The sequence below is a fragment of the Hippoglossus hippoglossus genome, chromosome 19 (assembly GCF_009819705.1).
Source record: "Hippoglossus hippoglossus isolate fHipHip1 chromosome 19, fHipHip1.pri, whole genome shotgun sequence".
Lineage (NCBI taxonomy): Eukaryota > Metazoa > Chordata > Actinopteri > Pleuronectiformes > Pleuronectidae > Hippoglossus > Hippoglossus hippoglossus.
In genome coordinates this window covers 15,898,956-15,912,639 of record NC_047169.1, presented here as the reverse complement: position 1 = coordinate 15,912,639, position 13,684 = coordinate 15,898,956, and the positions used below count along the sequence as shown (strand labels likewise).

The following is a 13,684-nucleotide window of genomic DNA, read 5'->3' as shown; positions in this document are numbered from 1 at the left end:
TTCTTTGCTATATTCTTTTATATGACCCATTTTGTGCATTAGAAGGGTAGTGATACAAAAAAGATTTTTATTAAAAACGTAACAAAGGAAAAATATGTATTATTACTATTAATCTATTGAAAAATACTGTTCACTAAATGTTTTAGTAATTTTCCTGATAATTTTATTTTATATCTTTATAGATTTTTGTTTTTTTAATATTATTTATTTATTTATTATTGAAAAAAATAATTCACTAAATGTTTTAATACTTTTGTTTTAAGTATTTTTGTGTAAACTTACATTTTATTCGTTTTTTATACAGTTGGCTAAATGTTTTTATAATTATTAATATTCTCGTTTTTATTTATTTTTTATATCTTCTTACATTTTATTTATTATATATTTTTATTTATTTATTCTTGTTATTGAAACATACTTTTTCTAATTATCAACATTCTTGTTCTTATTATTGATAATTTATTGTATCTTCTTATATTCTGTTTATTTAATATTTTTACTAATCTCTTTATTCATTATTGAAACATACAGTGATCCTAAGTTTGTATAGTTGTTAATATTAAGTTTAGTTCCTTTTTAATTGATTTATTTATTAATTCCTGTGTTTATTTATTTTCTATTTATTGAAACAAAGCTAATTGTTGAGACAAGTTTTTGGTGCTGCTTTCAGGAGCTGTCGGAAACAAAATCAGTTCACAGAGTACTACCAAACTAAAGTCTCCCGGTGTACAGAGTTTGTTTATATACTGAAGAAACGTGGGTTGTATATATTTTAAATTAATCAAACCTACATTATCAAAAATAACCATCAGTGTTGAGTTGTCGTCAGCGTCGATCGTTCACAGCTTGCTTTCGTCCTGACGTACGGGAACCCAACACCTGCATGTGTGCTTCCGCGCATGCGTAAAAAAAAGTTCGGTGGCTCCAGCTCCGCCGCTCGTCACCTTTGATCGGCGCAGAGGGAAGAAACGCTTTCAGGGCATTTAAACACGATGAAGATCCGAAGTCAACGTCCAACAAGTGACGTGCGACACGCAGGGCCGTGGGGGGGACTGTAACCAGCCCACCACATCTGCGGGGGGAACTCGTCGCGCAGGGGAAACGGTCACGAGTGCGCGGAAGTTTGTGTTTACTGATGTTGTGGTAGCTAGCTGGCTGGCCCTGTTAGCTTGTTAGCGAGGGAGGTGCGCGCTGCGTGCACGGCTCAGTATTCACAACTTAACGTGCGAGTTCGAAACTCCAGTTGGAAACCAACGTTTAAAACGTGTCGTCTGTTATAGCGCCTGTTTGTTTGCGTGGCTGCCAAACTCCTGTAACGTTAGTGCGGGCCACGAGCTTTGAATCTTGAGGGGTCGTGTCTCACGCGCTGATTCGCAGAGGAAGAAAACGCACGATCACGCATCGAGTCACGATCCCGCAGGTACAGCTCACCGAGCCATCTCCGTTTACCCCCTGGTGCGAATGACGGATCAGGCTGACAGCTCTGGACCTCTCGACCCGTCCTCCCCCATAGTTCACAGTCTTCGTCCGTGATGGGCCCCCTGCTCGGCTGGTGAGACGCGTGGAAACCGATCTGAAGTCTATTACCATGGGAGGATGTGTGGGGAGATACTGGGAGGGCTGGGAGGACACACAGAGCCGAGGGTCGTCCAGGAACGGGGGGCGAGGAGGTAAGACCACCGCTCGTGTGTGTGTGTGTGTGTGTGTGTGTTCCCGTACATATATCTTTGTGAGGACAATTTGAAGCATAGCCCTACAGAGTGAGGAGGGGGGTCCAGGTACTATGGACGTTGTGGGGACCGAAATCTGTTTACAGAGTCCCCCATAATGTAAATAATCAAACGTTAAGGTGAAGACATGTTTTAAGGTTTATGTTAAAGTTAGGTTATGGTAAGGTAAGTAGTAATGTCCTCTGAAATCATGGAGGCAGAAGGTGGAAAGGAACATAATTTTGGTTTGAATGTCTATTTCCACTCCACTATAGTAATCCAGACATAAGTGGCTGACTACTTGACACTGCTCAATTACACATATACTAAATATTGATATACAAAGTTTTCATTGAAGTTCACAGAAAATACACAAAATGTGCAAACAAACAAAAGTACTTTGAGTGGTTAAGACTCAAATTATCCACATGTATGTGGTTCTCAAATGACCACTTGTGCTTTGGTTTCACTTCCTGCCTCACCTTTGTTTTTCTGTGGGGCAACTGCTGGTAAACCTAGTAAAATACCGTTTAAGGCAAAGCCATGCAGCTAAAGAAAACAGACCTGTTTGGTACATTTCTCTCTCAGTGTGGTCAGAGAGACTTTCGCTTTCACAATTCATTTCATATGTTGTCACATAAAAGTGCTTGGACTAATAACTACATAGCTTTAGCTCACGTGGGTTGATTAGATAGTGATCATATTGTACAGGTGCAAAACACTAGTTGCCTGCTGTGATAACATGCACAACTGCAAACAAAAAGGAAGTGTGTTGACAGGCAGCCTTTTGCATTTTTTGATAGGTAGTCAGATTGCTGGAGACCGTTTCGAAACTGCGCTGCGACTATCAATCAGTTAATCCCCTTTTCAACTGGTCCAAAAAGTCACTCACATCTGGCTTTTCTTTGCAGTAGGAATGAATACAATAAGCATTCATTTCCGAGTCAAATGACTTTGCGGTAGATGCCGTTTTTTATCGGCTCTGGCTCTGATCGGTATTGATGGGTTTAGGTTAACATGACACTTGGGTGAACGCGCTAATGTGTTCTATTTATAGTGTAAAAGAGGAATAACACACTTCTCACAGGAGATCGCACCCTCTCACCAAATTTACTTAGAGCAAGATGGTGAAGAGTGGTAATGACATGAACACCATTCTCCCTATTCCAAGTCAATGAACAATTAAACTAATGTTGAAGGTGCCATTTTCAGTTAGAATAATGCATAGTTTTGCTTTAATAGTGCACAGAATGAAGTGTAACTCCCTTGTGCTATTTAAGCACAGCGAGCTGTAGCATCCCTCACATTGATTACAGTCAAATTCACCCACACTACACCCTTGTGTACCTGACACTGCACCTACAACAAGGCTGACAATCTTCTCACCCAAAACTTTCACGCCTCACACTTAATTCCACAACAATAAGCCCCTTGTGTCAACTGCTATCTGGGATTCTAATATGGTAGGCCTGTAAACAACAACATACAGTATTTCAGTGCAGGTGCGGACCAAGCAGGATGTAATGGTTACCACAAAGTAGGGGGAGGTCACAGCGATTCCAGAGGTTGCTGATATGCCAATTATTCTCGCCAGGGACCCGAGTTCACGTCCATTACCTTCCCGGAAGATAACATTCTCCCAAAGATAAATACTGGCGAGCTGCCACATTTTGTCCTTTTACACTTGCCTTTGATAGTGACACATTGAGTTTGGATCGCTGCTTCTGCACTTAGCGAGAGTAAATGTTATATTTACAACCAGACTAAACTGAGTGACGCAGGCGCCGCACAGCTGAGTTGGCAGACAGTCTGAATTTCTGCATAGTTTTCCGATCCCAGACAACGATGTCAATGATATTTTACGTGACCTTGACAGATGGTGTGACACATGGAAATGCGTACTGTTTGTCGGATGATTGAAGGCTTTGAATCTCACAGGTTTCTGAATATTGTTCATAATAAACTAAACAGACCATCAGCCTCCTCCCATGTTGTAGTGAAAGTTGTTCCTAGGTTTATCAACCCAGCAGTTAACCAGCTACGTTGTTTTACACAAAGGTAAAGACTGCAGTTATCAATTTGAGACTTATTTGAATTTCCCAAGACGAGAATGTCCACACAAGTTATTGCTCTCATGAAGTTATTTATTTCACCTCCCAGGTAGGTAACTGTTTGGGCACAGGCCCTTCACACCTTATCTTCAGACCTTATTTGAATTTCAGCATTTTTGTTGATATGAAGTTCCCTTCATAGTGACCGTTTAGGAAGCTTAGTGTTTGTTATTCATTTAGTGTCAGGTTCAGACCCTCTCATTTTTTCTGATGCAAAGTTTTTCATTTAGTCTTTTTTTGGAGCAGGAATTGTCTCCAGTTTTTAATCAGAAAGGCTGAATGTTTTCAAGATGGATTCAAGCTTTTTGTCTGGGAAAGAATGAGAATTTTTGACCCCTAGCCACTTGGATCCTAGAAGGAGCATCTGATGTCAATTTCTAGAGCTGTGTATCTCCTTGAAAATACTTTTTTCCATCTTTGTTATTTGCCAAAGTGGCCAAACAGACTATTTATAAAGTCAAAGCCATTACAGCTGAGAGTCCCTGGGGTTTGGTGGTGGTTCGGTGTAATAGCCCAGCCTGATTGCTATCAACAGGCACTTCCTACTAGACCAGGCTCTGATCAAGTCGCGTCATGTCCCGCTGAGTCATTGACTGGCTCCTCTAACAGGACTGCTTGACACACCCTCATACTCACAGTGTGTGTTAAGTTATAGTCTTAAAATCTGTGATTTCTGTTGAGTTGTAATATGTATCCCCTAAGGGATAAGAAGCTTTATTTGCCTGATTCCAAAGCCTGAAATGAACTCTGGTAGATCAAGGTTGAACGTCATGTCCGCTGTGTCAAAGCAGTTGAGATAAATACTTAAAGCAGGTCACTTTTTGAAGGAGAATGTTCTCATAATCTTGTTATGATTAAGGACTTTGTCAAAGTACGGAGACCGACTTTATCTGTAGTTGTAGAAAGACGAACGTATCATTGTTGTGATAAGTTGACTAGCTACAAGACTTCATTTGGGTTTGTATGTTTGTGTATGTTCTTGCGTGTCACACAGATTCACTCTGTCTGTTTTAAGTGTGCAATCCCCCCTCTCCTGGGCTCCAGTGCATGTTCACTGATATCTGCTATTAAAGAGGAGCATAGGAAACACCCCACAATTATCATTTGCCTCATGTCAGGGGAATGAGGCTGTTAAACATCTTTACAGACTCAAAGTAACATCGTGTGTTATCGTCCTTTTCCCAGAAACTGGTAATTCTATAACAACCATTGATTAAAGTGAGTCCCGGATGGCTGTTAGGTGTGTTGTTTTGTGTGCTTGTATCCTGACATCGAGAACACCGAAGCCTCGGATGTGATCTTGATACCTTGTTTATGAAACATTACATTAACACTCACGAATACAACATGCTTTACTGTAGCCTCGTCTCATGGCACCTGCTCATGTGTCTGTAATGCCTTTCTCAATGACTCTGTTTTGTTGTTAGGTCTGACACAACAGGACCATTCACTGAATCATTCCCTTTTTGTTACTGCCAAGTTTATATAATAACCGTCCACTTCTTATTTATAAGACGTAACCTTTTTAGAAAATGTATTTCTACATCTTGAGGCCTCTCAAATCTGTTTTCCTGTTTACTTGCACATTTTTATTCAGATGACTTTTGTAGAGTTTAATTTGCTTTTTAACGTACAGGAGGAATCCCCATTGTAGGGAGGCACAATGAAAATACAGTGTAAGTACAGAAACAATATACAAATATTAAAGAGTTTCAGAGGCGTACTACACTAAGAGAGTACTTCAGTTTCTCACTTGGCTTGTGAGCTTTTTAGAGAATATCCTCTGTAGATATCAGAGAAGGTGTCAGTAAGAGATAACCAGACCCCAGTCAGCCCTCCCTTTAGGAACTCTCTCTATATAGCTAGGACCACAGGCTCCCTGTCAATGCAGCAGTATATTGTTTTAACCATTTGTGATGGTCAGCATACAGTATTTTAATGGATATGTCAACATGATGTGGGATGTGTAAGCAAAGACAGAAAGTAGTACGTTTTTCACTGTTCACAAACCAAACAATCGGCCTTAGAACGTTATTTTAAGATTAATCCATAATGGAAATAATTATTAGTTGCAGCTCTTTAAGCAACAGTATTTTGAGATATGGATAGTTGGCCCATTAAAACTTAAGCATATTCTCCAGTCGAAAACGAAGACATTCTAGATACTATTTTTACCTGTAGATACAAATATAAACAAATTTATCACAAAAAACATTCAGACAATATACAAATTTACCTTGTAGATGATGGGGTTAGGGTGCTGTCTATTCTTTAACCTGGATAACATACAAATATTGCCACCTTGTTCTATATTAGGATATGTCTTATTAGCGGGACCAAACTATGAGCGATTTCACACTGAAATCGCCTGTCACAACACAGATCTGCTACCATAGTGAGGAAGCCCCTTTGCTTCAGTGGGGATTCACTTCGCTCCAAGTGCTAATCCTACACTACCCCTCATCCTCCAAATGAATCCTCCTGAGCCGCCGGCACTATAAATAATTTGTTTGAAAGAAAGGACACCTCTTGGATTTGTCCTGTCTCCTTCATACTCATCTCCATTTTCCATCACTCCACTCCTCAGTGACGGGCACCTCAGTCTCTCAGGCATTTGTAAATAAGCTTCGACCTGTTTCAATACTTGATTTTTAGATTTTTGACCACATAAACTGAAGTGGCTGACAGTCGGCACTTGATAAATAACATCTCCTTTTATGGCACAGAACCACATCACAAGCCTGTTCCGTTAAAGATAACTAGTTTGGTAAATTGTTGATAGAATCGGTTCAATTTTAACATGAGTTCGGACATGTTACTTTCCTGATGCTAGTCTGTTGTCTGTGTGTGTTAGTGTGTGACCCTCAGGTATGACCTCTACTTAAATAAGTGCTCTCCTAGATGTGCTTTGTGTTAATACTGAATGGTGGGAATCACAGGTAAGGTTACATAGATGGATTTAGGCTACACGTGCTTCATGCATATTGCAAACTCTGAATGACCTGCTAATTTTAGAATCGGATGACACGGTGGGGTGGGGTGGGATGTTTCCTGTCTCTGGTGTCAACCAGCATTTCTTTCTGCTGGCAGCTCTGTTTATTATTGCTAAGAGATTAAAGCGTTTATAAATTCTACATGAACATCATGTTGTTCATTAATTAATCTGCCTGTTTGCTGCATTCACAGGTTTGAGATTCACTCAGATCCTTCCTCTCTATTCATCTAAATTTTTCTAACAGGAAGAAGATAAGAACTCTATATGTAAATGACAATTAAAACCATACTCAATATATCGAAATTTACTGTCATAGGACAAACCCCTTGAGATGTATCATCTCGTTTTTGAGGGGGTCACGAACACAGGTACAAAACCAACAACAACAAGGTGAAGACAGAACAAACAAAAGTTAGAACCATAGACACAATCAGAAAAGAGAATGAAGCATACATCTATAAAAACATATGAAATTAAGGAAATAAAATAAACAATGTTACTAAAAACCTAAGCCATTTGTTTTAAGGTGAGAAAACAAACCGTTTTGGAATAAGCTAAACGATGACAGAGGACTTGTATTTAAAGGTAACAATCAGAAGGAGCCTGAAATACTTGAATGACGCTCAGTAGAACACATACCTGCGCCAAGCACAGACAGTCCCCTAACATTCAGTCAAGCCACACCAAATACCACACACTCATAGATATCAGTTGGCTTAATATGCCAGATTTCTTTCTGTCTCAGACAGTGGGGGGAAACAAATATTCTGGATGCGCCCGGAATTTTGAGTGGTTCTTTCTTGGCCCAAATCCAAACAGTCCACCATGTTTCTTGGAAACCTGATCTGTAGTTTTTGCATAATACTGCTGTATTGTTTGTGACACCTCTGGGATACACACAGCACATGTTGGTGAGGTGCACCCTTTTTGTTGTCAAAGACATTTTTCCTCTACCTGTAACAATCTTTTCCATTTCAGGACGTAATGAGCCTCTCAAGAAAGAGAGGCCCAAGTGGAAGAGCGACTACCCGATGACGGAGGGCCAGCTGCGGAGCAAGCGGGACGAGTTCTGGGACACAGCGCCGGCATTTGAGGGCCGTAAAGAGATCTGGGACGCCCTGAAAGCCGCAGCTGTGGCGCTGGAGTGCAACGACCACGAGCTGGCCCAGGCTATAGTGGACGGAGCCAGTATCACACTGCCACACGGTGGGAATGGAACATGCACAGTACACAAAAATATAATGGTTCATACACATGTCTGGGAGGCAGCCTTATAGACACAGTCAGTTAAATAAACCAATTACTGGAAATACCATTTTTACTCAGTGTATACATCACATATATTTAGACTCACATGCACAGAATAACCCACAGAACAAAGGCTTGTTTAAATTTGACAGATTGTGCTTTTTCCCCCCTCCGCTGACCTTTTCCAGGTACTCTCGCAGAGTGTTACGATGAACTCGGGAACCGCTACCAGCTGCCCGTCTACTGCCTGGCTCCTCCCATCAACCTCATCTCAGAACGCAGTGACGACGACCCCAGCGACAGCCCCGAACCCACTGTAGCACCCAAAAAGGAATTCCAGCTCAAGGTACCATAACACGCTGCTAAGACTTCGTCCCCTTTCACAATTGAAAGAAACACTTGTATCTGTCTTTTGTCTTCAGTGTGAATGGGTACAATCAGAGTTTATTCCTCTGCATTAGTCACAGGTATTTATTGGCTCCAGCTCAGATTGGTTGTATGTAAATACATAAGCGGGTGGACAATGTGATGTCCGCCATCTACTTGCATTGTAAAAGTGGGTTTAACCCAATGTTAAAATAAAACCTGGCTAAGTTTGCTGTAATAAGGGTATTACTGCATCTGATTATATTGGAAACTACGGAGCAACTTAATCTCTATTAACAGACTCTAATGTTCAGAATCTGTAGGCGAGGGACAAGATTTTGGAGCCGGAAGCCTTCTAGTTTCAATTTGTAGTTTGACTAATCACATTTGAGCATCATCTGGACCTAAAACACCTATAAAGAGTTACTGTTTATGTTATTTGTGGAGAAACATTTTACTCATTTGATAAAATCCACTCCTCAGAATGTAGACCGTGTGCTGCAAACAGAAAATGGAATCTTGACCCAGGTCTCCACTGTCTACACTGGAGGCCCCTAAAATATTCTCTGTTGCCCCTGGAGACTAATTCTTTGTGAGACGTTAGCCGATGGGCTCTAAGATTGATGGGTCCCAGCCAACACGTTTCAAATGTTTCAGACATTTTCTGACATTTTTAATCCATGAAATCCGTCTAAAATGTGATGTCCACCCAGTATTGAATTGATACTGGCTGGTGTCGGATTGAATTGAAATATTTGAGGCACATTTAGTAAACATTCTGGAATTGCAGAGCTAAACCCAAACTTTTTTCCCCCCTTTATTAATCAGTGCACATTGAACAAAAAGTGAAAAATGGAAATGGACAACTTTTATATTTCTGTGTCCCCTGCAGGTACGGCTGTCCACAGGTAAGGACCTGCGCCTCAGCGCTAGCATGTCCGACACCATCGGGCAGCTCAAGAAGCAGCTGCAGGCCCAGGAGGACATTGACGCCACCCACCAGCGCTGGTTCTTTTCTGGCAAGCTGCTCACGGACAAGTCGCGGCTGCAAGACACCAAGATCCAGAAGGACTTTGTCATCCAGGTCATTGTCAACCCACAGGCCCTCCAAGCCCTCCAAGCCCCCACGCCCTCACCCCCCTCAAGTGAATAACGAAGAACAAAGGGGGACGATGCGGTGGGTGGCACACAAGCAGAGCGGAGGTGCCTCTGAATGCTGGATTGAGATGGAACTGAACTGTGGAGGTGCGTAAAAAAATCTACATGAGGGAGAAACTCTTCAGTGCTGCTTTCTTTTATCTATCACGTGTAATTGTATCTTTTTGTTCGGGTTGTGTTGGGTTGTTGTTAAAGTGAATCCAGTACACTCTGGAGTTCCTCTTCATGTCACTTTGAACCGTTTCAAATTAAAGCTGAAGGTATGTTAATGAGCAGCCTTTTTAAACACAAACTGTGCACATCACGCTGCACATGCAAAGACCCGGCCTCTGCCCTCTTTGTCTGCACTCATGGAAACTAAGTGCCAATGGACGAAATGCAGAAGTGTTGGAGTTGGTTCTGAAGCACATCTCTACGTGGACGCCCATGGACTCGACTCCTCCACAGACACAGGAGGGGAGGGCAGAGAGTTTGATCCGGAACTTTTCCTTGTTTTCTTTTGTTGAGGAAAAGATGTAATCTGAGCTTTTTTGCACATTTGAAGATTATAACTATACTTTTGTGGTAGTTTGTGTGCCTTCTACATGACGAAACAACAAGCGGTCGGTGTCCTGAGAGATGCTAGTTTTACCACTAGGCTAAGCCATCTGTATTTTTTTAGATTCAGGAACCTTTAGATTGACCCAAGCTATAACTGTTGCCTTTTTTTGTATTATTTCATCAATCTTTGCTGACAAAAAAGTGTGTGTGCGTGCGTATGTGTGTGCGTGCATGTGTGGGCAAAAGGAAAACATATGTACCCACATGATACATGTCAGATTAACGTAGCTCTCTAAGACTAGACTGTTTTCCAGGTGCACAAGTCATAGCTTTGCAGTCAATCATATCATTGCGTCGAGGGAAATGGATGTTCCCCTGCAAAAATTGTAGTCTTAAAAAGCTCTATTATTGACCACTTAATAACACCCACCCCCTGAACACTAGGGGGCACCAACACAGCCCTGATATAATCAGCTCTATCTCTTGGGGCTCCTTTTTTTTTCTTTCTCCACCACCTGATGACTGTAAAATCCAGTATTCGCTCGCCGTTTATTCTCCATGTGGTCCAGTGATTTGAAATATTTGTTCGCCAGATGTTTGACTTTTTTTCACCGGCTTAAGAATGATTGAGCTGGTTTGCTGGAAATGGCTGCCTTATGTGTGGGTGGGGGTTGATGAGCGTTTTGTTGACAATATGAAGCAGTGAACCAAAACGACGAGCCGAAGATTTGAGTGTCGCTAACTACTTCTTAACGTTGCAGTAAATCTAGTATTTCAAGGGCCACAACCCTTAAATCACGACTGAGGTCATAACTTCATTTAGATAAATTTGTCATTGACTTTTTAAGTGGAACCACAACATTAACAGCTTTCAGACATGCACTCCAGAGGATGTCTGCACAATTGGGTCCAGACTTTCTGCAGGGTTTTCCTCTCACACAGGAACAATGCAATATCTGGAGCGTTCAGGTGAGGGGCGGTGCAGCGTACAGAGGCAGGATGTAACTTATTTACTCTGCTGCGGAGATCATGCGATTGACAAGTCACCTCTTATCTAAATTCGTATTTTGCGGTGTCGACACAACCCTGATGGGACGGAGATCTGTCTGCTTGAATAGCTCATATGTGAGGTTTTGAATTCGAATAGATTTGAGCCAAATTAGGTTTAAGACCTGCTTTTTCAATTTAGCCTCTCATTGTAAAAATTCTCTCTGACCCACAAGTCTACAGCTCAATAAGCGTCGTTTTCATTCACTGCTTTCATCTTTTTAGGTTCATCAAAATCACCCATTTTTTCTATTTTTCTATTTTATCTTCCCTTTAATAATTAATGGTTCTGTAGGAGTTTTCTTACTTTCTTAAGCAGAACTTGAATAAGCATTTTTATCTGTATGTGCAATACAATAGACATAGACCTCATATCTTATGGTTCTGGCAGATTTCATAGAGCACCAGCTACGGTTATTGTTAAAGTTACAAATGTTCACGTTGGTCAAATTGAGGTGTATTCTAGCCCGTCACCTCGACAACATATCTAAATATTCAGAAGGGTAGCACCTCAGTATCCATTCTGTTTTCCTACCCGTCATCGGTCGTCATTGAGACTCAGGGCAAAAGCTCTGCTGACGACTTTATACTAAAGCTTCTCCTGTTACAGCGTCGCTCAGAGTTTGCTCTCTTTTGAAACAAAATGAAGAAAGATGGAGCAGTGGTCATTCTGTCATGTTAAACTATATCTTACATCATTTTACTTCATGTAAAAAGCCTTTATGAGATGTCCCCCTGGTTACAAAGTTCACATTGCACTGTAGAGTTCCCTAAAGCAATCACTTGCAGTCACACTCACGAATGCAGATCAGTCGTTCCCTTATAAATGTGCTGTGAGATGGATGGTGGTTGAATGTTTGGATGCAGGGATATTTTTTTTGGGGGGGGTCTTCAGCCTACCATGATGAAAAATGTAGCAAAGGTTAATCTGCAAATCAATATTTAAAGGAGATGGAAGTGTCCTCTATCCTCCAACATATCGAGCTACAACGAAACCAAAGTGTTTTTCTCAGCAGACATTTTGACATTTGGTTGTAGGAAAAGCACCAGTATTACTGATGACACTAGACGCCACTATTCTGATATTAACCTGATTAAGCAAAGGGGTTGGTGAGTTTTACTCCACCCCCTCCACCTTGTTTTTTTTCACAAAGTAAAAAGCTTGAGGCCTCTCGCACCAGCTCAGTCTGTAAGTCCCGTCTCATTTTAGTGAAGACACCTTTGGTTCGTATAGCACATGTAGGTGCGGAGGCAGAGAGGTCAACTTTATGCACATTTTTATCATTTTTTTAAACATGAATTCTAGTTCAAGGTCCTCCTGTTACCTTTCAACCACATCTCTTCCTCAGCAGTAAACTCCTGAACAAACTCCGTTGTTCCCAAACGTCTCTGCTGAGAAACACCATCTTTTTCAAGAGACATCTGCATCTTTCTTTTTTCATTCACTGATGCCCTCCATGCACCGCAGATCCAAAAAACTGCAGCAAGGAGAAAAGCAAATGGACCTCGATCATAACACCAATCAAGATGCATTACATCACTGTTTTGCACTTTTTTTGAATGTGTCATTTTAAACACATTGGAACACAACAGGATGTGTGTTCATGATTCACAATTGCATATGGAGCTGTTTATTAAACTGGTCACACAGTAAAAGCCATAATTGGACAAAACATATTTATTTTACACACTTTACAGCAAATCATCATCATTATCCTCTCCTTTTGAAGAATTTCCCAAAAGCCCCTGCAGTTCAATCTCTTTGGTTTGACGCACACGTCTCAATCACACAAGCAGTAATTGTTTTTCAAGTCTATATGCCTTTAGTATGTGTAAAAAAAAAAACAAAATCAGTATATTTAGTCATTAAAGAGAAAAGTCATTATATGGACATTTCCTGATGATAAATGACATCCACAGTTTATTTTACCTCTCGGCGTGTTCGTTTATATGCTGATTTTCTTTTTAAATCATGTTTTTAAACTGTTGAATAAAATTCAATCTATTGTTAAAAAAAAAAAGAGTGGTGTCTGTTTGTTCTTCTCCATTTGAATGAAATGAAAGTGATCTGAACTAAGTTACAGTTTGACTAGGAAATAATACAAATCAGACCCAGCTTGTCGACGTGTTGCAGCAAGTTCCAGTTCCTCATCGCCACAAGGTGGAGCTCTTTGCTTCTGCAAATGCTCTAGTGAGCCCAGGCTGCTGAAACACACACACACACACAGCCTTGTTTGTTTTAGCCTCTAACATATTCAGGCATGAATCAGATGATTTACAGTGTGTTCCTTGAAAGTGTGTGTGTTTTCCCCCCAACCTCGAGGTTAAAATATATGGAAAAATTTAATAAAAACAACGTTTGTGCTTTTTCCTTTTTCCGGAGGCACTGGGTTACTCAGAAAAGTTACATTTGATATTGTTTTCGTGATAGATTGCAGTTTTTTTTTTTACTGCTGTGGGCTGCTGTACATGTGTGTACAAGGTACACACACTTTTGACCATCCTAAACA

The 13,684-nt window shown here is 40.8% G+C and overlaps 1 protein-coding gene across 1 annotated transcript; it reads left to right on the top strand.

The window, feature by feature from the left end:
- The first annotated feature begins 823 nt into the window (after positions 1-823).
- Positions 824-13,195, top strand: ubtd1b (ubiquitin domain containing 1b). Its single transcript, XM_034571222.1, has 4 exons — positions 824-1,670; positions 7,794-8,021; positions 8,252-8,409; positions 9,322-13,195. The coding sequence occupies exons 1-4, from the start codon at positions 1,589-1,591 to the stop codon at positions 9,580-9,582; spliced, it is 729 nt and encodes a 242-aa protein (XP_034427113.1). The 5' UTR covers positions 824-1,588; the 3' UTR covers positions 9,583-13,195.
- Positions 13,196-13,684: the final 489 nt, after the last annotated feature.